The sequence below is a fragment of the Dermacentor albipictus genome, unplaced genomic scaffold (genome assembly GCF_038994185.2).
Source record: "Dermacentor albipictus isolate Rhodes 1998 colony unplaced genomic scaffold, USDA_Dalb.pri_finalv2 scaffold_15, whole genome shotgun sequence".
Taxonomy (NCBI): domain Eukaryota; kingdom Metazoa; phylum Arthropoda; class Arachnida; order Ixodida; family Ixodidae; genus Dermacentor; species Dermacentor albipictus.
The window spans coordinates 5,993,201-6,017,328 of NW_027225569.1; the positions used below are offsets into that span (position 1 = coordinate 5,993,201).

General features: G+C 44.2%; 1 protein-coding gene and 1 long non-coding RNA gene across 2 annotated transcripts in view; both read right to left on the minus strand.

Moving 5' to 3' along the window:
- LOC135918534 (vacuolar protein sorting-associated protein 4-like) overlaps nt 1-22,784 on the minus strand; it is a 42,568-nt gene extending 19,784 nt beyond the window's left edge. Inside the window, exons 1-5 of the mRNA XM_065452149.2 lie at nt 22,691-22,784; nt 22,134-22,339; nt 20,437-20,618; nt 14,515-14,608; nt 11,721-11,911 (exon numbers count right to left, since the gene is read on the minus strand). Of these exons, the coding sequence (XP_065308221.2) occupies nt 11,721-11,911; nt 14,515-14,608; nt 20,437-20,618; nt 22,134-22,339; nt 22,691-22,784 (767 nt within the window). The remainder of the gene's footprint in view (nt 1-11,720; nt 11,912-14,514; nt 14,609-20,436; nt 20,619-22,133; nt 22,340-22,690) is intronic.
- LOC139051908 (uncharacterized) lies at nt 1,099-8,415 on the minus strand. The gene is made up of 3 exons (XR_011509594.1): nt 8,042-8,415; nt 6,835-6,927; nt 1,099-1,289 (listed from the first exon to the last, which is right to left on the minus strand). It is a non-coding gene; the product is annotated as an uncharacterized lncRNA (long non-coding RNA).
- Nucleotides 22,785-24,128: the final 1,344 nt, after the last annotated feature.

The following is a 24,128-nucleotide window of genomic DNA, read 5'->3' on the forward strand; positions in this document are numbered from 1 at the left end:
CGCAGCATTTGCTATTTACCGTAGAGGTGTACGGCACCAACAACGCCGGTAGCGACAACTTGTGGCGGATCATCTAACCACAACGACTTAGACGCGTTTTCGTGGTGCATGATTGTTCATGCCGAAAAAAAGAATTAATGGCAATCAATTCATGATACGTCGTTACCAAACATTTAAACCAACCGCAAAGTAAAATAAACTTGGTTACTTCAATAATGCATTTGCGCTTGTCCGGTTAAGCTCTGCGCCACCAAACGGCGGCATTAGCCCGTTCACTAACCTTTATGTCTCTGCTAACCCGGTAATCTACAGGCAATAAACGCGCCGTCATAGCGAAGTAAGATGGTCTTGCGCTGGTAAGCACAACATCTGAGGAACGAATCCCGACCTCGACAGCCGCATTTTGATAGGGGATACATGCGACGGTCAAAATTATCCCGGCATGTACCAATACGGCACGCCTCATAATCATGTCGTGGTTTTGGCACGTAAAATACCAGAATTTAATTTTGAATCAGCACTTAGTTTGCCGACAAACAAAAACGCTCTGTTAAATAACGGAATCTGGCGAGAAAGGAAGACGGCAGCAAGCGCCGGTACACTGTAAAATAATTTACACCCCTAAGGGTTTTTTTCGGTGTCTATAACTAACCCCCTAGCACCCTTGAAAAAGGTGGGTTCTATAGGGAATTACACCCTTATGATGGTTATTCTATATTCCAATTACACCCTATCCCTTGAGGGTGTTTTGAACAACATATTACCCTTCGACCCACGGGGTGTAAGGGTGTGATCAGGAATATATTACCCCTTCACCTATCGGGTGTAATGAGCAATATAATAACCCTTGGAGTATGGCATGTGGATGCGGGTTCATATGCACTTCATTGTTTGTTTCGTAAGTCCACAGTCATGCTAGCACACAGAAATGTTATGTATGGTGTGCATACAATAGGTAATGTGTTTCCAAACGCACGGCATAGCAACTTTGAGAGAAAACACATAATCATGTGTGATGGTCCCATTTACCACAGACACAGAGTGACTGCTTGGAGGGTCATTTATTCTAGCCTCCTGTACAATATTTAGAGCTTGCACTATGCCTTGTATATGGTGACAAGTCTTGTGGCCGTTCTACGTTGAAGAACAGACTCATTCAAACCAAAGTTCCAGGGCAGAGGCGAGGATGATGATGCCTTTGTGTAGCTGCATTCCAATGTCCTAAGGCGAGCCATCATAGATGAAGCCATTTCTTCACTGATCGCTGTAGCCATCTGCTTCTTTTCTACCTGTAAAATGATTTGTTGCAATTTAATGTCAGGAAAAGTACACGAAACATCACATGCTGTGCTTCCCTGCATCATTCACTTTAATATTTCAAGATCACATGAAGAGCAGGTTAAAGAAACAAGCACAGATAGTGCTTACTTCCAAGAAATCGTTATTTCGAAAGAATAAGGCATTCAATCCGCCACATCATGAATGTAGGAGAGACAGGCTACGTGAGGGCAATTCAGAAATTATTGCCTCCAAGCCCACTACTTTGCCAATATTACAGCAAACATTTTGAACTCTATCATTTATGCACTTATGTTTAAGCTATCGAATGTCACTTGCCTCGCCTTCCTATCTCTTCTCGTTCCAGAGTAATCGAGCAATTCATGGCATCCAGTGGTGATGTCCAGTTGAAACAACAGGCTGTAATTGAATTTCTGACTGTGAAAGGTTGTGTGCATATCAACATTCATGGCCATCTGACTGCAGTTTACAGGAATGCCTGTGTTGACATCAGCACTGTGCGGAGGTGGGCAAGGACTGTGAAAGACCAAAATCCTGCCTCATCAGATCTCCCGGATCAGCACCGAAATGGACGGCCCACAATGGCTTCTGATGAGGGTCATGAACATCAGGCAGATGAGTTGACTCGGGGCAATCGCAGGATCAAGCAACACCAGATTGCAACAACACTCGCCATTTCCGTTGGCTCAGTGAACCACATCATTAACGACCTGCGTTACAAGAAGACTTGCGCTTGTTGGGTGTCACAGTAACTGACAACTGACATGAAAAAGTCGAAGCATAGCCAACAAGTTCAATTCTTCTTGTAACCCAGGAGGTTTTTAATTATGTGGTTCACTGAACTAATGGAAATAGCGAGTGTTGTAGCAATCTGGTGTTGCTTGATCCTACGATTGACCTGATTCAACTCGTTTGCCTGATGTTGATGATCCTCATAAGAAGCCGTTGTGGGCCGTCCAGTTCGGTGCTGATCCTGGACATTTGATGCGGCTGGATTTTGATGTTTCTCAGTACTTGCCCACCTACGCACAATGCTGACTTCAACACCGGCATCCCCGTAAACTGCTTTCAGATGGCAATGAATGTTGAAGGGCGTAGAACGTTCCGCAGTGAGAAATTCAATTCAATTACAGCCCACTGTTTCAACTGGACATCACCACTGGATGCGATGCATTGCTCGATTACTTTGGAACGCGAAGAGATAGGAAGATGGGTCAAGTGACATTCTATAGCTTAAACATCAGTGCATTAATGATAAAGAGCCAAAATGTTTGCAGTACTACTGGTAAAGTAGTGGGTTTGGAGGCATTACTTTTTTAACCGCCCTCATATTATAGCAATAACGCTGTGCAGTTTGTTTTTGTGTGTGACATTTGACCTAAAACTAGAATTTAGTGATCTTAGGCTTCTAAATTCGCCTCACTGGTGTGCTCTTGATCCCTAATTGTCATGGTGGTTGCTCTGCAAATGTTTATCAAGCATGGTTCCTCTAAAATATTTGACACAATTATTTGTAACATATTCAACGAAAATTTTAAAATCTTAGTTGAGAGCATTACTTGTTTCGTTTTCCTGTTGTTCTCTTTATACTAAGCATCACTAAGCTGACCTTTATTTTTTCTTAATCTCTGACTTACACAATGGCTGGTAACAACCCCTCTGTCAGAACTATTTGGCATCTCTACTACAAAGAAGCCCTACCTACACCTTCTGACATCATCTTAGCCATCTCCACTAAGCAAGCACATAATCCTGCTGGTATTTTTATTACAGAGGTTTTCCCTAAAATCTTCCAAGCAAGAACACTTTAGCATTTGATCATTTAGATGCTTTTAACTGAAACAACACAGTGAATCCATCATGCTTCACAGAAGTTTAGCTATTTTAATCAAAGCACAGTTAAAGCCTTTCATGTATGAAGTTTGTGATCTGCTTTCACTTGATCTTGCTGGTTATATGATTGTGAGTTACACTGAGATCAAGCATTCTAATGGCCAACATCTTTCATCTGTGAAGCGCAGAAAACTTTAATGCACTTGTCAGTGTTGTTACGGCATTCTTATATGTGATGATTAGGCTGCTGGCTGTTTAGCACTGTAGTAGGATTGTACAGGGTGATCATTTTTAAGTTTTCTGGAATTTTAAAAGATGTCCTGCGGCAGATGGCATAATTCTTGTCCTTGAGCTAGATTATTTGAAGAGGTGGACATTACTAGCATGAGAAATCGAAACACATGCTCAACTAAATAAAAAAATCACTAATTAACTTCGTAACTAATTATATTACTGCACATATTGCAATTTATTAATTGTAGCCAGTGAGCTTGGAAGACATATGCATTTGAACTTCCAGAATGACACCAGTTTAGGAATATTTCCCTTATAAAGACCAAGACACAAGGGTGTTCCCGTTACTTTTGTGCATCAGTGCATAAAAGCACATTTTGTTAAAAAAGTAAGTGGAACAACAGTGCATTTTTACAGCAAGTTTGATGGTGCATATCTCCAAACTGACGCCATTCTGGAAATAAATTCCAAGTAGATACACCTTATAGTGTCACTGGCTATGATTCGCAAATTACAATATGTGCCCCAGATATGTGGTGGCGCTGGCAAACACTCCCAGGGTTCTACTAGGAAACATAAATACCCAAGAAAGTGATGGGGAAACGGCGCCCGCAGTAGCTCAATTGGCAAAGCATCTAACGCGTAATGCGAAGACATGGGTTCGTTCCCCACCTGCGGCAAGTTGTTTTTTCATCCACTTTCATTTCCATTTGTTTATCATTTCTTTATTTCATTTGTTAATAACAAGTAATTTACCCTAACTTGTCCTTGGTGTCAGTGTTTGCTGGCTTCTTAGGATATGATTAATAAACATCGGGTTCATCGGTTAAGCCGCTTTCTTTTCGTTTATATTAGCTATAATGTAATTCATGCAAAAGATAATAAAATTTTCTAATTAGCTTGATATGTTTCGATTTCTCGTGCAAGATATATCTGCCTGTTTGAATATTCCTGCTCAAGGACTAGAATTATGCAATATGCAACAGGGCTATATTTAAAAATTCCACAAAACTGAAAATCATCACCTTGTATAGAAACAGCGTGAATTTAAAAACAAGCTTCAGTGAACCTTACTGAATCAGCAAATGGCCAGTGTAACTAATCTGATCATCCTGGAAATCTTTTGTAGCTTATAAGCATAGTGCATTTCAATTCCACATTTAGGAGTGCAAATTTTTCTTGAAGTCAGCTTTTTCTTTTTAACAGCTAGCATCCCTGCCAGTTTGCTTAAACATAATGTTGCATGACTTCAACAGTACTGCACAATCAGACTTTTTTCTGCTCAGTGTCTAGTGATGTGTCTTCAGCAGCTGAGATAATTAATGATCATGCATATAAACATCAGAAAACATTGCAATAACTGCCAAGAAAATGCAATCATGCATTTTATTTACAAAAGAGCATGTGCTCTATCTTCTGCCAGGTTTGTTCTCCATGTCAGGCTAGCACGGAACTTGCACAAGAGGCACATTTTGCATCCATGAAGATATTTTATGAGGTTATGGTGGTGTCGAAACATGATATAAACCATAACACTTTAAACTATTTTATGAAACAGTTATTTGTACAAATACAGAAAAGGCACCAATTTTGAATTTATCACATTTGGTTTAGAGTACCATAGTATAAATGGCCCAACTAGTACAGGTACGCAAACGGGCTAGTTGGTACTGGTCGATGACGTTAGACAATGTGAACACGACAAAGGATGGAGAAAGAGGCGATAGCATTTGTTCCATTTCTCGCCACTTTTGACGTCCCTTGTACAAGTCTGCGCTGTCGAACATCGTGGATCAACTAGTACCGTCTGAATAAAATATGTCATGAAAGAAAACTTGGCTTTCAACCTCGACAATTCTGCCTGTTAGGTATTATGGTTTCTTTAGAACTTATTTCTTTATACAAAGTCAGCCCCATCAAGTAAAGCTGGCTGAGAAAGAAATGAAGAACAGCATCAACACCTCTCAAGGCACATGCATCAAAGGAGTCAGAGCATCATACACATTACCTTTAAGTGCAAGAGTATTCTCTTTCTTAGGCAAACTGCATTTCTAGTTTCTTAAAGCCTATATATTTATTTGCCGCAGCTATGGGAAGATCACAAGGTGGAAAAGATGTGTTGGTGCAATTTCAACTATTATGTACAACAACAAAAGGTAAAGCACAGCAAGTCTCACTGCTCCTCTGTCTAAATGACATTCAGTTTCATTTATCATGTCCACTCCTATCCTGATGGCAGCAGAAACAGGAAGACAGCAGCGTGGTTCAGAAAGCAGACGAAGGAGCTGATATCCTAGCTGACATAAAGAGTAAAGAAGGGAGCTGGTCAGGCCATGTAGTGCAGACTTGAGACATCATTAACTAGCGCGAAAAAGACAACGGACGACAGCTAGAAGCACACAGGAAAGAACTCTAGGCTTCAACTGAAATTTTGGCTCCACAGAAACATAGGATTCAGGGGATGCGACCTCGACGCATGGAAGCAACATTTATCTTTCCTTTTCCCTGCCTGACACAGAAGGTATCGGAGCAAATCGATGGGCAGGTTCATTTCGAGATACGAACACTCTTTTTTGGCGAGAGCCAGGGAAGGGGTGCTTACACACCTATAACGCGCTTTTCGATGCGAAGTGCTTCGAATATTTTCATGTCGACCTGCATCTAGAGCCGCCTGGGCGGATGAGTGCTTTGAAACTGCTCAGTGCATGAGCACTTACAGCAATGATTGGCCAGATGGCCACCAGCCATGACAGCTGCCCTATCTTTGTTCCCCCAAGCGGTCATTTAAACACCGACCTGTTTGGCTTGAGGAAACATAGGGCAGCTTTGAGTGCCTTGGTGGCTGGGGGCCACATGGCCAATCATCGCCATACGTGCTCATGCACCGAGCAGTTTCAAAGCAATCGTGTGCTCAGACAGCTCCAGAAGCAGGTACATAGGGAAATATATGAACCACTTTGCATCAAAAAAGCGGGGAATAGGTGTGTAAGCACCCGTCTCTGGCTCTTACCAAGAATGTTCATAAGTGAAATTAACCTGTTGATAATTTGTTCCGATAGCTCCTTTGTTGTTTCTGTCCGTCGGCATTCTGTGCATTCCATGTTTCTGTGTATCAAAATTTCAGTTGAAGTTTCGAGTTCTTCCTTATGTGCTTCTTGATGTTGTCTTTTTCACGCCAGTTATTGATGTCTCAAGTCTGCAATGAGCACCAACTAGCCAAAGTGCCTTCTTCAACCATGTAATACATAGGGCATATAACCGGTGGCACATTCGAGTTACAGAATGGATGCCAAGAGAAGAGAAGCGTAGTCAAGGACGGTAGAGAAGTAGACTATGATGAAGCCAAAAAAGTTTGCAGGCTTCACTTTGAATCAGCTAGCACAAGACAGGGGTAATTGGAGCTCACTGGGGGAGGTCTTCATCCTCCAGTAAAAAATATGTAGGCCAATTGTGATGAAAAAAGTATACCTGTCGGCTCAGACGTCTTCACTGTCTTTTCAGCAATGTGTAGGCCCAAGACAGCCAGTCAGTTCCCATGCAATTGCTTCATGCTGACTGTAACTGCATGGGCACAAGAAAACAATCCACCATTAATACCACCCGAGATTGACCACTCAATAAAAGAACCTCTCAAAACAGCAAATACAATTAAGCATTTGCCAGCTTAATAAATACATATATAAAGGCCAAGAATAGTTACAATAACCATACCCTTTTTAACTAGACATTAATATAAGGTAGTGAAACGTACTCTAACCGTAGGACGCTCAGTGCAATTCATTTCAGAAATACTGTTGACAACTGAAAGGACGCCTTAGGCAGGGTTCAGCCACACATCAAGAAAACAAATAGTAGTAGTAATAAGCACGCCTGCGTGAAACCAAGAAACGAGTTCAAGGACGAGAAAAAAATTGATTAGGCTCGGTGTGCTTATTTATACAAAAAGATAAATTTATAAACAAATAGCGCAACCATGCGTTCATCCGCAACAGCACAAGAGCTTCTAGAACAAACGAGCACAACTTAATGCGAAGGATAAGTACATAGCCGGGACGGTCGTGGTTCTTTTGTTTTGCATTAGTTCTAGTCATGAAACCACAAGCATTGCAAGCTGCCTGCGCCATTACCTACCACGGGACCTACGACAAAAAAAAAAGAACTATAACAATTGAGTGAAAGTACGCAAGCGACATTTAATACGGTTGTCACACTGCATACTTTTGGCCGCGATCGATCCTGACTGGAATCGAATTTCTGGAGGCGTTTGGCCTCGTTGCAAAATCGGCGGACGGGAGCCAATCGCGGTCGAAAATTTCGATCCAGAACAGGCTCAATCGTGATCGAAAGTGGCCGTGTGACACCGGTATAAGTATGCGCCCATCTTTAGTAACAGAATGAACTAATTAGCCAAACCAAAGTATTATTTACCTGCCTGCGCCGGATACTGACGCGTAGCAGTACTTAATTCTCTACAACTCTAGTTGAGGACACGTGAACAATGAAACATTCATTTTTTTTTCTTTTTCACATTCGGTGCCCATAGGCTACGCCTGGAGTACATATACTACACTCGCATCCAACACACCTTGTGCTGTCCTTTAAATAAATTGCGCGAAGATTACTACCACAATGACGCACTATAAAAACGCGACGCTGAACGTGGCTACGTACGTACCTTTTATATGAGCAGTTCATGCGCCTTGCAAAAGGCCCTCGGTTTGAAGGTGGAGCGCTGCCACGATGTGTACTGTGGGCACACCATTTCGATTACGTAGTGGATGGACGATGTTGACGATGGATTCCGCCGAAAAACAAAACGTCCACTTCATCACTGTTCAGGCCGAATTGAAGATGTTTTCTCCGTCGCCACGAATGACAGCCGTCGTAGGCGTAGTAAACACACTGTCACAAAGAAACACCGATGTCGTAGGCCGCTGCTGCCCTTCTTTCTCACGCACAATCGCGTCGTCTTCACTCCGGACGCTCACTTCGCGTCGATGAGCACAAAAGTACGCGAGAACAACGAGGTGGTACAACCTAAACGCAGCAAAAAACTATCTAATTACTCACAACTTCAAGAATGTCACAGAGAACACACATGCACCCGACGGCCCGCCGGCCCGCCGCGAGACGTAGGAAATGACGTAGCGGCGATAGCGGCGACACCCGTCGGGGGAAGTTATTTCAATTTCGGTTTCGTTTTCAAGGCATAAAAAAAAATACTCTTTTAAACTACGTGTGTGTATTACTTTCAAAGCTATTTATTTTACGCTACCTCTAAGCCATTTTCTGTGTTTACGGGTAGTTTCACTGGAAATTTATTCCCAGAAACATGGGCTGATGTCAAATCAAAAGGAGCAAAGGTGGGCTGGTAACTGCGTGTAAGTGAATTTATTTCTCGATGCTTTTTTTTTGTTTGTTTGCTTGGACGTTCATTTGTAAAGAGACGTGGCCCTTCCTGATTTTATAAGATACAGAGGTACTTGCGAGTCTGTCTTTTCTTTTATGCGCTGAGAAAGAGAGAGAGAGAAAAAAAGCTTTAATTGGCATTTTCAAGAAGTTCACAATGCTCATATTTCTGTACTGGTGTGCTCACGCAAATTTTAAATAGCTTGGACGAACGGCAGATATAAAAGTACTTGCATAATAGCTTTCTAAACGTATAGGCGACACCACGAAATTTCACATGTGCAGAACTACACGAAAACCTTAAGTTTCCAAGTACGAAGTCTTTGCGTGGTGTCGTGAAAGTGCAACCGAAGCGAATCCAGATCTCGGGGTTTTTTTTTCTTTCTTTTTTTTAAGAGCGGGTGAGCAAGTGCGGCCGATGACCGCTCAATAGAAAGAACAAATATAATAACGACTCCCCTTTGGTGGACAGCACCGTGAGTTGTCGCTTATAATCTGATGTCGGCCTTTGTCTTACTGCAGTTGCATATAATAGCAGTTTGACGGGTAATGAGGAAGATATATTCACAATCGAGGTATTTTGTGCATGCGGTAGACAAGTCATTTTCAACCCAACTACTCTCTCCCTCAAACTACCACGAGCAGAGCAATTTAGTATTGTTCCTATTCAATAGCTGTGCCTATACCATCGACGAACCCCTTTGCTCGGCGAGGGTGCAGCTGTGGTAAAGGCTATTGAATGACAACAACGATTTCTTGGTAAAGTGTGGGAACTGTGATGACATTTCGTCTGGGTGTTGGCTTTAAGCATTCTCTTGTCTCCCCTTAGTATCATACTGTCTCTCCTCTGCGCTGTTGCATGTGAGTAAAAAAAAGTAAGTGCTGCACCTTCTGCACTACTTTTGCGGTGGGTTGGGGTGCGCAGAAGGGGGCTAACGCGTAATTAGTCTTCCAGAGGGCATTGTGTCGATGGCCAGGGTGTTTCAGTGGGCATTTTGACGGCCAAAGAGGTCCAAGAAGTATTGTAGCGATGCCCACGAAGTTCTCGCTAAAAGGACTCGCACACGCCTTCCCCGCGTCCCTCTCATGTTCATTATGCACGCCCTCAAACCACCCACCGAAAGCGGCTGGCAAGCAAGTGACAGCAGCAGCAGCAGCAGCAGCAGCAGCAGCAGCAGCAGAATTGGAAAGAGTGAGGGAGGAGGCATAGAAAGGTTCGCTTTAAAATCTGGCAGAACGCCCCTGTGCACGCTCTAACCTGCAATCCAGAGCTCTGGTGTTTTGACAAAATTCAATTTCATTCTGCAAAGTATTTCTTTCCCGTATTCAGCATGTGCATCTGTCCTACCCGTCTAGCGAGGGGAGACGGGCGAGTCTCGCGAGACGGATCTGCATATGCCAAGTCATCGCGAACGTACTTGGAAGGTGGACAGTAGCGCGCACACTTGAAAAATGGCTCACCACTGTTCCGTGAACAAAGATGGGTCTGCAAATGCCCCTCCAATTTCTGGAATCTCGTTATATCCGCAATGATTGGCTTAATATCCTATTCATGCATGCAATAATGCTGTCTCCAGTTTGGGAGGCGAAATATTTGAGTAAATACCGCTGTTAGACGGTGTTGTAAATACTTTATGCATCGCAAGTTGTACGTTGGTTCTCTATACTTTCTTAGATTATTCTCCCTTTCTTTTTGAGCACTCCGTTCAGGCAGCTGTTTGTAAGCCAGTAGAACTTTCCCTTACTATACAACTACAAACTTAACAGTTTCTTTTGGTACAGCCAGCATCGTAAATTGACGCAGACGCGAAGCCATGAGCGTTTTGCACGGCTCTTTCCGCAGATGCTGCTTGAGCAAAGCATTGTGGTGGGTGAGAAGGCTCAAGTTTGCCAACGAACCTACCTTGTTTATAAACTTGAGAGAAGCAGAACGAATTGGGGTTATTGATTCGGCGAAAGAAGGTCAGATGGGGTCAAAGCTTCTCGAATCGGCGTATCTTTTGTTCGCGTATGGTTCGTCGCACCCTTTTCTGCCTGTTTTGTCATGCTTGAAAGAAACCTAGACGACCGCACTGCTTTAGAGCAATTGTGGCGCGTCCAGCTGCATGCTGTCACGTGGCCTATTCATTTTGCTAGATTCCTGGCGTCCCAAAAGCAAGAGCTCCACTAGTTCTGCCGTGCTGAAAACATTTTGAACATTTTTCTTTTGGTTAAATGCTCAATACTAGAAAAAGTAGGTGCGCGCTTTTGGATTCCTCGGAATTTGTGCGTGACGACATTTAAGAACTGTGTGCCACCTGCAACACTGTGGCATAATAGATAGTAGTGCTTCAGCAACAGGTTTTTCGCAGGACATATTTCAAAACGGCTTATCAAAACAGACAGTGAAACGGAGGGGGACTCTCTTCAGGAGTTTTGTCGGCACTGAAAGCCCGACATGTCTCGGGGGGAAGCGGTTGGGGTAGGGGAGGGCACATTTCTGGATCCGCCACTGGTTTTTAGTGCCGTGGGACACGCCGTCTCTTCGTGCAACTGTATGTTTGTGAATGTGATAAAAACAAACAAAAACACCCTTGCACCCACCCCCAATATTCTTAGTCAGTGCACCCTTTCGGTGGGTAAAAGGGTGTTATGGCACCTAGAACTTCCCTATGCTTCGCAAAAAGTCATGATGATGGGATGTTTCTTGAATGAAAACACCCTTCAAGGGTGTTATGATTCGCAATTCTCACCATCAAGGGTGTAAGTTATTTTACTGTGTATGCTGTTCCCGTTGACACTATAATACGCACGCCAGGCGGCAGATTTTTGGATCCCTTAGGTGAGTGCACTTCGACGCACTGAGTGTCTCCTTGGCGGCGTGGTGCGGCACTGGAAATCGATCACTTAGAGATTATGGTAAGGTAAATTAAGCAGGCTTCCTACTCAGTACGATAGGCACTCGCCTATTGAGCAGCACGGGTGTTGACACATAGTAGACGGTGGCATTGGTGTTACGTGCCACAATGGCACTGGCCAAGCACGTCTTGCCCGTCACCGAAGGACCGTACAGAAGCACCTTTCGCACGGGACGCCGGTCGGGTGAGCGGGAACGACGCCGGGAATGGGAGGACGCCAGCCCTGCCAGTCGTAGCACCTGGGCCACGCAGCGTGTGTGGCATTACTTCAGAAATGAACAGCGTTACTCGAAATATTACGCATCCTCTAATACTGCGCCCTTGCAGTATATCTAGTAGTGGCAGATCAAAAGAAACGCTGCATTACACAGGTAAGGAATTGCTCTTTTATAAGAACCTACTGCTGCGTTAAAGCTCTGCAACTGGCGAAAAGGGACATTGAAATTCAATTTGATGCCTTTTAGTGCGACCCCGTTAGTCTGAGCAAACTGAAGGTAATGGAAATATGAACATTTTATGTGGGTTTTAATGAGAAATAGCTCAAAAAGAGAAGAGCGAAGACTAACGAAAGCTGTCTTGAGTATCAAAATTATTTATGTCCACTTATCAGAGCATCGAGGAAACGAGAACAAGGTGGAGACGTGAGTGAGTGTCACCTCCGGTAAACTTTGTTATTCCACGCGAGCATATTCTGGAAGCCTGGGAGAGCCGGTACTGCGTACTTCTATTGTCACCAGCTGAGCTGGCAGCTCCTTAGAGAGAAACAAATTTGGCAGACTCAACCGTAGTTGACACTGCGAAGCACTCGGGATTTGAAGAGAATAATAGTATGAATAATGTAACTGTTGTATAGTCAACGGTTATTTACAGGATATACGCTGTACCATTTACATTTATAATCGGTAAGAGAGATTGTGTGTAATGGGAAGGTATAACATAGAACGGAAACTAAAACCAGTGAAAATTCCCAGTCGCCCAAGCGCCACGTAATTCTGGAATGCACAGTCACCGGGATCGGCCCATGAAAACAGCTTGTTAATCTCGGCCAACAGAAACTGGCTAGATTCGCAGCAGAATGCTTCGCAGTAAAAACAATTTTGCTCATTACGTTTAGACGAAAATAGCGATAACTGCGCCACAAAAAAGTGTACTTCCTGGCGCTCTCAGGAAGTACCCTTTTGACCGACTGTTAGTGACACCGAGTGCGGATTAACAGTATTTTGTAATTTATCTAGTACTAACTGGTAAATAAGTCATTTGAGCGCTTCTGCAACGTTGAGCAGTTTTTCTGTAGAATATTGCAGTGTTGCACGCCGTTACAGCTTTTAGTGCGATTAGCCCTGACATGTTTGTCTGTGTTTCGATCTTCTATACTTCATTGGATTTGTTTGTATGTTTCATGTGACCGTATCTAGCTTCTTTCACGCCGACGTGAGTCACTGCGTAGCTCGTGGTCAGATCGGACGAGCATCTGGCTGTTGTGCTAGGGCAACAGGTTAGACACCAACCATCCGGGCAAATTGCGGCACCAATCGCGTCACACTGGGTATGTGGCACACTTTAATAAAGCTCTAACACGTCAACGGGGGTCGCAGGATATGTGGCATTCTCTACTGGACCTTTTTCATGCCAACTAGGGTCACTATGTATGCGCCAGTGGCTATGTACCAATCTCCAATGACAAAAAAAAATGTCCTTCAAGGCTTCATGGTACGGGTGGAATCGAACCCACGTTATATTTACTTGGGCAATATGATTTTGGGGCGCCGACGCTCGATGGCGTAGCTTGTTCGGAGGGCAGCGCAAAAAAGGAACACGGTCGCAGTACAAACCTCCTGCTTTATGCGTTTCAGTGGTGTAATTACAGTCCGTCGCTGCGTTGTTTCGATGCTAATCGCAATAACGCCGACAGACATCATGAGATGGTTTCTGGCGGAATTAAGAAAAAATAAGTAAATGAAGCTTAATGACAAACTATTCAAACTTCTCAATATACTGTCAACGTTACCATACAGTTCAAGAGGCTAGTTCAATTTATTACGTAGAGGGCGGCGCTGAGCTCCCTTTTAACCTTACCTTCACAGGTGGGGCAAAAATCAAGCGCAGTGACTAGAGATTTCGGGGAATAATCTGGATTTTCTTTTAAAATCTCTATCTGAAACTCACTAAACACAAATATTGGATGCAGTTCATGCAAACTCTACTCACAAAAGAGCATCTTCTGTAGGAATAGCGCAATTCTTGAGGTCGAAATTATCATTTGCCTAATGATCAGCGTTGCTCTCACTGGCAACAGCTTTATAGCCGCTAGCAACTCTATTAACGAGGTTTGTTTAACTACTTCGTGCAAACCGACGTAAAACACACTTACTTGGGTTCAAATCAAGTATTTTTTTGAGTGGTTTATTCGAAAATACAAAATTTTCCGGAATCGCCTGCGGAAGACAAATTTTGGTTTGGCTCCATTGCTCACAGCGGCGGGCATTACTCGCACGGAAATGGAAACGCATTATCGAATAATTACGAAATGGAATAAATAATTAACATTCCAGTTAAACGCATCGACTTCTATTATTAATTGCAATATGTGCCATAAAGGTATTATTTCAAAGGTTTGTTAGTGAAATATTCTACAATAGATCTATTACGCATATGAAATTCACGCGAAAGTAATGTCAGCTTCTTTCAGCAATCCCCCTCAATGACTAGATATGTTATCTGCCAGAGGCGATTTTTCAATATCTTGTAGGGTCCCCCCCCAAAAAATACCCATCGGTGTATATGCTATTGTATACTGATTTATTGTCAAAAGGACAATTGGAGTCATGGGTCGATTGCTTGCCTTGGGGACGAGCTCAACCAGGCCGGTGTCACTGCAGGGTCCGCAGGAGGATTTGCCGAGTATCAGCACGCCTTCCAAGTGACAGATCATCTCACTGCAGTCGCATGGGCACAGCGCAAAATAAGAGGTTTTAAAATGGCGTATGCTCTTTGGATTCTGATGGCATTAGATTCTAGTGGCATAGTGCTACTAATTACACTAAGTCATCCGAAGGAAATTAATTATTGGTGCCTAGCTAAATGGGCTGCAGGGAAACGCTCGCGGTCGCGTAGTGAAAAGGGTCTCCGGGAGCACAGACTCGCTTGACTTCGCAGGATGACAATAAAAATTCCAGCGAAGCAGCGATCAGACTGTTTTTATTTAGACGTAGCATCTTGGGAAGGTGAGACGTGTCGCAGCTGATATCTGTATAGTATTTCGTATTTGGTGTTTCGTAACGTTTGGTATCCTTTTCTTATCGCCTTTGTCATTGGCTTGAACGAAGACGAGTTTCCGCTTATAGCTGGTACTGGACACCTGCGGCATCGTTGTTCATGGAATTCGCCCGAAGGACGAGTCCACGCAAAATGTAAAAACGGCGCCAGGATTTCAGATAACGATTCTGTTCCACTTACTTTGTTCACTTCGTCCATTGGGCGGGAAGCACTGCGTATACGTTATGTCTGAAGGGTAAATACGGAAGGAATAGAGTATAATTTTTTTTAATGTTACGTTAAACGGCCGCAGAGGAGCACTAAACAGAAACACTAGTCCCTTAAGGTTGACAAGTTATCTTTTTCCAAATCTCTATGATCGTCAATTTCGTGGCACTAATAGGTTCACTATTAAAATAAAAAATAAAGGTTCAAATCTTCTTTTCAGGGTCACTCCTAAGCTCCAGTACCGGCGCGTCTGTCTGACGCCACGGATTTCAAGTTATTTGCTTGTACTTGGGCTGTTGTACCTTAATGAATGTTCTCTAAGTTCGATCTATGACTATTTTAGGACATAATGCAGTCAACCTTTATAATAAAACATTCACTGGGCGCAAGCACATGCCGTCCAAGTTGGCGCCGCCCTGGCATGCAGATGCGGGAACCTCGAGCCGATGTCGCCAGCTGTCTTTCATTCCTGCGCCTTTTCTGGCTGACCGAGCCTCTTCACCAAGCAAGAGTGGCGTTGTTTTTCTCGTGTAGCCTTTCTTCTGTGCCACGGCATGGCAGGAGCGCTCTGAACCACCTCGCGACATGGCGTGCGTGACAGCGGCAGCATCAGCAGCAGCAGCAGTGGAAAAGTCGAGGGAACAGGCAAAGGAGGCATCGCTTTAAGAAATTTACATTTGTGACGCAGCTGTATCATCAGCTGCATCACATCATCATCATCATCATCATCATCATCATCATCATCATCATCAGCTGCGTCACATTTGGATCAGCGCAGCTGTATCGACGTGATGTTAAGAAATTCAAACTCTTCGGCCTTAATTTTACTGTTGTTCTAATTAACCTATCATGACCCAGGTTCGAGAGTGAAAACACAGGTTTGACAGTTCAGTACGTGTTAATTAGCACAAATATGTAACAATAGGTCCAATTTGCCACATTTTACAGATTACTTTATCAGTCTAAAACTGTCCTTGTGCTTCTATTGTATAGTGCGTCTCTAAATGTGCAAACATTGAATGGACTACCGCGGGGCATAGTGTCAGGCCTTGTTACAATATTGACAATTAAAGGTTTGTTTGATATTATTATTATTATTATTATTATTATTATTATTATTATTATTATTATTATTATTATTATTTATATTAGGAAGTCGCAGTTTCGCCCGAAAAGCGAAGCACCGATTGCGATAGCTAACTAGGAGACACTCATATGAATTAAGGATAGTGCTGTTATCGGCCATATCAACGTGTAAAGCATTCGCTTGCTAACTAAATTAACAAACATGGTGTCAGTGCGCACACCAAACTTCGAACACATCGCACTAGATGACCACGGATACTATCTGTCAAAACGCTGGCGCTAGCAACCGCGGTAGCAGCAGCGAGTGAACGGACCTTCGTGCTGTATATAGCTTCAACTCAAACTGAGTGCCGAAAACACACATCACGCATAAAGCTACGGCCACGTGATTACGCGCAGCCGCCACATACGCAGTTGCAGCCCGAGTAAAACGCCACCCTCCTCTCCTTCCCCTCCCCCAGGTGTCTCGCAACCTTGGGTTAGAGTCACTGGAAAAAATTTTAGAGTACCGCATTCGTTTTCCCCGCGCCGCCGAGGCGTTCGTTGGCCCAACCGTACCACGTGACTTCGGGGTGCCTTATACCTTCCAAGCGCCGGGCGGGCCCGCTGAATTATAGCGCAGGCAGCGCAGGTTCCCTACGTTTTTTTTTTTTATGTTCCGATTGTGGGCCTCGCGTTTGATGCAAGGAAATCATGCCTGGCAGCTGCGCCTTCGGATGCAGCAACCGAACTGAGTCTGGAAAGACTTTTCCCTACATTCCGACCGGGCAAAATGACCGAGAGCGTCGTTCTGCGTGGTTTCACAGAATCGGCCGGGAAAACTTCAAGCCTACAAAAAACACGCGCGTGTGCGAGATATTAAGTACACCTTGCTTGTGCTTTTCTGCACTGTTTTAGAAGATATTTAAGCGAAGTGCACGCGGTGTTAGCGATGCTACGAAAATAGGAGTTCATTGCAGGGATCGTTCGCGTCTTGCACGCTTGACGCGGGTACACGTGTAAACACATTTGTTGCTCAACACACGCGGTTATTCCGTGCTCGTGGCACGCAAAGGCACACTTGTCGCGCGAGAATTCCGCGTCCTCACATGCACCAGGTACTCGCATGATTTCTCCGCGCACGTGAGTGCGCTCTCGCCTCGGGTCACTCGACCCATATGGCACTTGTTTTTCGCAGATCGTGACGATCACAGTCAATAAAAACATGGTCAATGTGAGGCCCATGATACCTCCTTTTTTCCACTTATCCTTCGCTCATTTATACATACGCATTTCGAGCTTGAAACCAATGGCCAGGTGATATTCACAACACATGCTTTAAATTTAGAGCTTGTAAGCCGAGCACATGCAATGAACTGAAGTCAGCATACATATTATGTTTTATGTTGAAATGCTACGGTGAATACCCAAATAATGTTGTACTTGATGCATAACAAGAAATACAAAACAACAGAACACCCAGTAGCTTTAGTTTACTCTGTCACTATGCATGTTACATAAACCGCTCTAATAGCACAATAATATTATATATCGCCTATGTAACTTAGAAAAAAAGAAGTACTGCGTCACCAGCGGGCGTTCCTTTTCTTTTTACATAGGCAGTAAATCTTGGCAGTCTAAGAAAACAGTCATAAATAAGTTGAGAAGAGTAGCCGCACATGAACGCACTAGACAGCCGCGCTCATAAATCACAATGTAGCAAACTCTCGCTCATTATCAGTGTACAGAGGTACACTTGCGTAGCTGTAATCACGCAAATGTCTCGTATTGGCCTTCCACAAGATTTAGTGCGCAAAATGGTCGTCGAAGTTGGTTTTTACGCCTGCTGTGCACAGATCGTCTTACGCGATCACGGCCAAACACCGGTGCGCACACGGCAGTCGCAGTGTCTCGTGCGTATACGGCGGACGAAGTCGCCCGGCAGAATCGAGAACGCGCGGTATCCGTTTACAAACTAACTTAAATGTATCCGATTTAGCTTGTGAAATTACACAATGAACGTACGTGCCTGTGACACTGTCAGGTGTTAGTTTCGTCCTACTTGGAAACAATCAATAGAAGCCGATAGGGCGGTCCACGATGTTCATGCCCAAAAGCACAAGCTTGCCTCATTCCCGCTCGAAGTGACGAAATGTTTCCTTCGTAGCCCCCTTCGCGGAAGGGGAAAGAAAACGTGTGCATAAGCTTCCGATAGCAGCGCTAAGCTACTGCCCGCAATCGTAGCACAGTTCCAGCAGTAAACACGATAGGCGGTTAATACAACCACCTGCTGTATTACTTCGCGCAAAATAACAGTTTATTTTCGTTCTTAGCAACCATTATCTCCGGGCACAAAGTATTTGTACTTCAGTAAACACTCAACCCGATGTGTCACCGAATATCAAGCTCTTCCAACACTGCGGCCTTCCCGCGATGCAGTCGGCTTGGAAGGTATATGGCGGTGGCCGCTCAGTGTTGCCAGTCAAATCCCGACCTTTGCGGTACTCTGAAATTTTTTCCGGTGACTCTACGTTGGGTGCCTCACGCGCGACACCATACGACGCGCTTCTCCCCACTTTACTCCCTTGCGCGCAAACGAGATTGAGCAACACCACCTAGATAGCACAAAGCCTTTTCACTCCGACCCTTGACGTCACGCTAGTGGCCGGACTGCCATAGAATCTAATGGGGATGCTCTCGAGTAGGCAACAGTGATTTTGACGTCACCGCTTTCGCCACGCCAGCCTTGGCAAAGAAAATTCTGGGTCAGTAACATGACGTAGTGAATAGGCCTTGTGCTATCTAGGTGTCTATCTATCTAGCTGCGAGCGTCGTCTCCCCTCTCACGCTTTCGCTCGCACATGTAGCCCTGGGCACGCGGCGACGGTGTTATCGGCCTTGGACTTTAAACGGAACATGACGGCGACGGCGGAAAAGCACGCCAAATGTCCATATAGTGTTATTGCAATATAAACGGCCGAAGATCACTGGAGTAACAAGATCATTATCCATCAATAACAACTGTTTCGTCCCTTGATAGCCGCACCGAGTCGGGAGCTCTATAAAATTACTTGTAACCTGTGGCACAGCATACAACTGTGATCGCTGCATGATTGCTCTTTGTGAGAACATGCTAACGCTATAAAAAAATGCACGACGTTCTCGCCTAGGCCGGCCACGCTAACCCAGTGGCTATGGCATTGAGTTGCTGAGCTCGAGGTCGTGGGTTCAATCGCAGCATCAGCGGCCGCATTCCGATGGCGGCGGAGTGCAGAAGCGCTTGTGCACCGTACATTGACTGCACGTTAAGGAACGCGAGGTGGTCAGTACTGATCTAGAACGCCCTAACACCGCGTGTTTCATAACCAGAACATGGTTTTGTTACGTAAGGCTAAAGAATTAATTTTTTTGCTAGCTTTGTACTCAAATATCAAGTCATTGTCCCGAGTGTGCTTGCGGGTCATCATTACCAGCACTTCCATAGTCATAACGAATCGCCTTCAGTATAAGTGCGATATAGATGAAGCTTCTCAGATTGTCAAACACGACGGTATGCGCATCAGACAAGTGTCATTACTGCTATCAAGAGACCAGACAGCTGTTATTGATTGGTAATGATCTTGTTTTTGTGAGTGGAGAATACAGTTTACTTATTTTTTTATATATTTGTTTGTAGGCCACTTAAGGTACATAGATAAGAGGGGAAGGGCGTATTGAAATATTGAAAATATTGAAAATTGCATTTCAATACAGAATTATTGAAATACGATATTAGAGCATGCCTGCACAATAAAAGAACAAAGAAAATACGTACAGAAATAAAATTGATACTTACAAACAGCGCGAAAAAAAGAATTACGTGACACAGAGCAATTGAATAAACAGGAATATTTCCCAAATAACATGCAGGGTTCTGGACTGAATATTTCCAGCGCAGTTTATTTCATACTATCTTACTGCACGGTATTTAATGTATCTGTAGGCGGAATGGGGCCACTGATGCTAATTAGTGACGCAGGCAGGTAATTTCAATTGATCGTAGTCCCACGAATGCGTGATTGTGAGCACGCGGCAGCCGACGGCGTTCTGACGAGGTACATCGCATGCCTGTGATTTGTGACAGGGCTATCACACTCGCACTTTCGCTAATGTTTTCCTCCAATAACCCTTCAATCTCGAGAAAGTGGTCGTCCCTTGTTCGTTGCTTAAAACTCACTAGTCGGGACCAGTAATGAGACCGGCCTCCTCGTCGTCGTCGTCGGATCCCGAATCGGACTCTTCCGGTTTCCGCGCACCAGCGTCCTCTGTGTCGGCTTCAGCAGAGGCACGGCGCCGAGGCGTCGCGTAGTCCTTGAGCGCGCGTAGGCGACCCATGCAGCTGGTACAACGAGCTCGCACCTGCGGAGAGGCCGGGAACTGCAGTTGCTCCGCTATGGCGATGTCTAAGGCACGGCGGTTGTGGCGTATATCAGACTCCCCATTTACATCCGGCGCAGGCAGTTCGCAAAACCATAGCCTTCGAGATTTGTTTCTGTTACTGAGACACCTTCGCTGAAGCACCGCTGGAAATTGTACTTTGACCGTCATTTTCTCTTCTAATATTTTACCTATTACCTATAACCTATTAATATTTTACCATGAAGTCTTAAAAAATATGGTTTGAAAGAACATTTCGTTCATTTAAATGGATGGATGGGTACTCTTTGATGATCATTCCACTGGGTTCCAGCTGCAGAATCCCGGAGGCGCTTGCGCAGTTCAAGCACAGCCGGAAACACAGGAGGAATAGGCGTGGTGCGCACACAACGTAGCAGCCTACCCGGGCAAACTATTACCACTCAATAAAAAAAATCTTCAACCTGTAGAACGTGCGATTATGCAGAAAGCGATCGCGAAAACGTTCACTGCGTCCCGTAGAACGTTTCCAGTGAAGATGTAATGGTGAGAGAAATCCCTATAACTTTTGTCACGAATAATGCCATATATATCTAGTGAAGCGACAGTAATCAGCGAGCAAGCGCACGGCAACGGAGATAATACAATGGGACCAGCTAATATCGTAGATCTTCTTCAATGCCGCGCAATGCATATCGAACTGGGCGTGCATGAGAAATAGAGTGCATAGACGTTTACGTTTCATTTAGCTGCTGTTTTAATCAATTTTAGGTTAAAGAAGTGCCGCAGTGGTGATGCATAATAAATCAAGAGTGCTCAGTGAAGCTCCCGCTGCTCTTAAATTTTAGGTTGAGATGGGACGTAAACATATTCACACAGTATAACAACTAATATGGACCAAGCGTTGGAATAGTCTTTCCTATCTTACGACTCCTTTCATCCTAACTGTTTTACTTTGTCAACGTAAGCGTTAGTTTACTACTATCTATGAGTTTACTAGACTCTCGGCCAAGTGGCCTAAGGTGTTGCGGAGGTGAGGTTGAACCCGGCGCCTTCAGCACAGCAGCGTGATGCTTTACCCATTAGACCACGAACTTCCCAGACGCTCAAGTTGACAAAAAATGGTTAATGGTGGACACAGATAGATAGATAGATAGATAGATAGATAGATAGATAGATAGATAGATAGATAGATAGATAGATAGATAGATAGATAGATAGATAGATAGATAGATAGATGGATGGATGGATGGATAGATAGATAGATAGATAGATGGATGGATGGATGGATGGATGGATGGATGGATGGATGGATGGATAGATAGATAGATAGATAGATAGATAGATAGATAGATAGATAGATAGATAGATAGATAGATAGATAGATAGATAGATAGATAGATAGATAGATAGATAGATAGATAGATAGATAGATAGATAGATAGATAGATAGATAGATAGATAGATCCTGAACTAGGCAGGAGTGTGCATCGGCTGCGCTAGCAACGCTTCTGGTACCTCTCGAAGTGCGTCCACGTAGACTCCTCCGGCGAGGGCGTACAGGGTGACGGCCTTGCTGATGTTGCCCTCAAACACCTCGGCGCGCACTGCCTGCTGGATCTGGTCTTGGGCTTTCCGCATGAGGGACTCCAGCTCCGCCATACTCACGGCTTCTTCTGCGTCTTCTTTTGAAAACATGCGCGCGTCTCGCAGCGTGGAAGCCGCTGGCGCGCGAGAATCATGGGCGCCGGGTCTTTGTCGTCGTCATCACTACATGCCCATTTAATTTTAGCTGTGATGCACGTAGCACATCAGGATTTTTTAATGTGCGTTTTGCATTGATCTTTTCCCTTCTAACTTTTTCCCTCTTCTTGTCCGTTTCTCCTAATTAGCCGAATCATTGCGGATGCCCCACTGCAGGTATGCGCCATAATCATTCAGGACAACAACAGCAACAACAACATTATGGCTGGATGGACGTATACAACTTTACTGAACGTACGTCAAAGTTTAATATAACCTGGTTTAGGTCTCCCCCGGAATAACGTCAAGGCCCTGCCTCAATGCCGCCTCACGGGCTTGCTGGGCTGCCCACGTCTGGATGCCGAGGTCTAAGCTGCCCAGAGCGGTGGCCCAGCTCGGCGACAGGGTCTCCGGGATGCGTGCCATCCTCCCTATAACTGCATTGCACTCCCACAGCTTGTGTTTGAGTGTTGCTGGTCCTTCCTAGCACAATTTGCACGTGGATTAAAAAATAAATAAATACATGCACACAGCACTCTGTTGCTCCTCCTCGCGGTGGTGTCGTGGTGTTGCGCTACCTTGAATTCCCGTTAAATATGACGTTCCAACAAGCCCGCATCGCAACACTCGTCAGCGTATTTGATGTCTAACACATTATAAAGGGCAGTACTGCGTTAGTCGAACCCCATATAAATCCATTCTTTTCCCAACTACAAACTTTTTGAGAGCTGGGCGAGAGAAACGTACAGAAGCGCAAAACAAAACAGCAGTCTTGACTATTGACACTTTCGTTCATGGAAACAGAAGGCATGAGATACTTCAGTTTGGTACGTTTCTGGTTCATCCATTTCGCAGATGAATTAACACAAAGAAGTCCGACTTTCAATTCTACTAAAAAAAATCCACATATATTTCTACCGCTCTCGCTATTGTTTTTATTTTCTTGGCAAGCATTCTGTTAATATAATACACCACCGTTATTTTTTAAGAATTACACAGCCTGTTCAATTCAAACAAAATACTACGTATGTATGACTACTCGCTGAGCTACACCGCCATTTTAGCCTCTTATAACTTTAAGCAAATAACTTCTTTTTGCATAACGAAGGTTAGTACTAGGTTAGAATATAGTTTTTCTTCAAGTAAATAGCAAAACTGCCATCATGACTTAAGGAATTGGCTCTTTAGTACTTCATCGTAGTTTCTAGGGGCCAAGCAGAACACAAACCATAAAGGATGGACAATTATGAATTCCTTTCTCTTTGAGTCCTGTTTGCCGCCTTGAAAAATAGGGCCAATTTATGCCAGCTTTCTGAAATTTTAGTTCCACTTTGCTGAGCAGCCTTTTTTCCGGGATGAAGAGAAAGCTTGTGTGAAGATCTCTGCGCAAGCCGCAAGTTAGCCAGGTGCGGCCGCGTTGGAGAGAACGAACATGTGAGAACGTGGCCAAACGACCTTGGCGTCTTCGAAGGCCTCCTAGTCTTCGACGCGCGGCCTATCCATGCGCCGTCGATAGTAGGACAGCACGGCAACGCCAACGGAGAAGGCGCAGACGCGCACTGAGCGTTCGTAAAATTTGTATTGCTATAAATGGCCCATTAGGTGCAAGGAGCATAAACAAATCAACATATAATGAATTGGACCAACCATCAGAATCGCTTGCCGAAAATCCATGAATAGAACGAACAAATTACCTTTATTTCCCCTTTCACATTAATACTTTCCCTGACCGGAAGAGATATCGACTAATTCATGACATGAAGAAAAAAA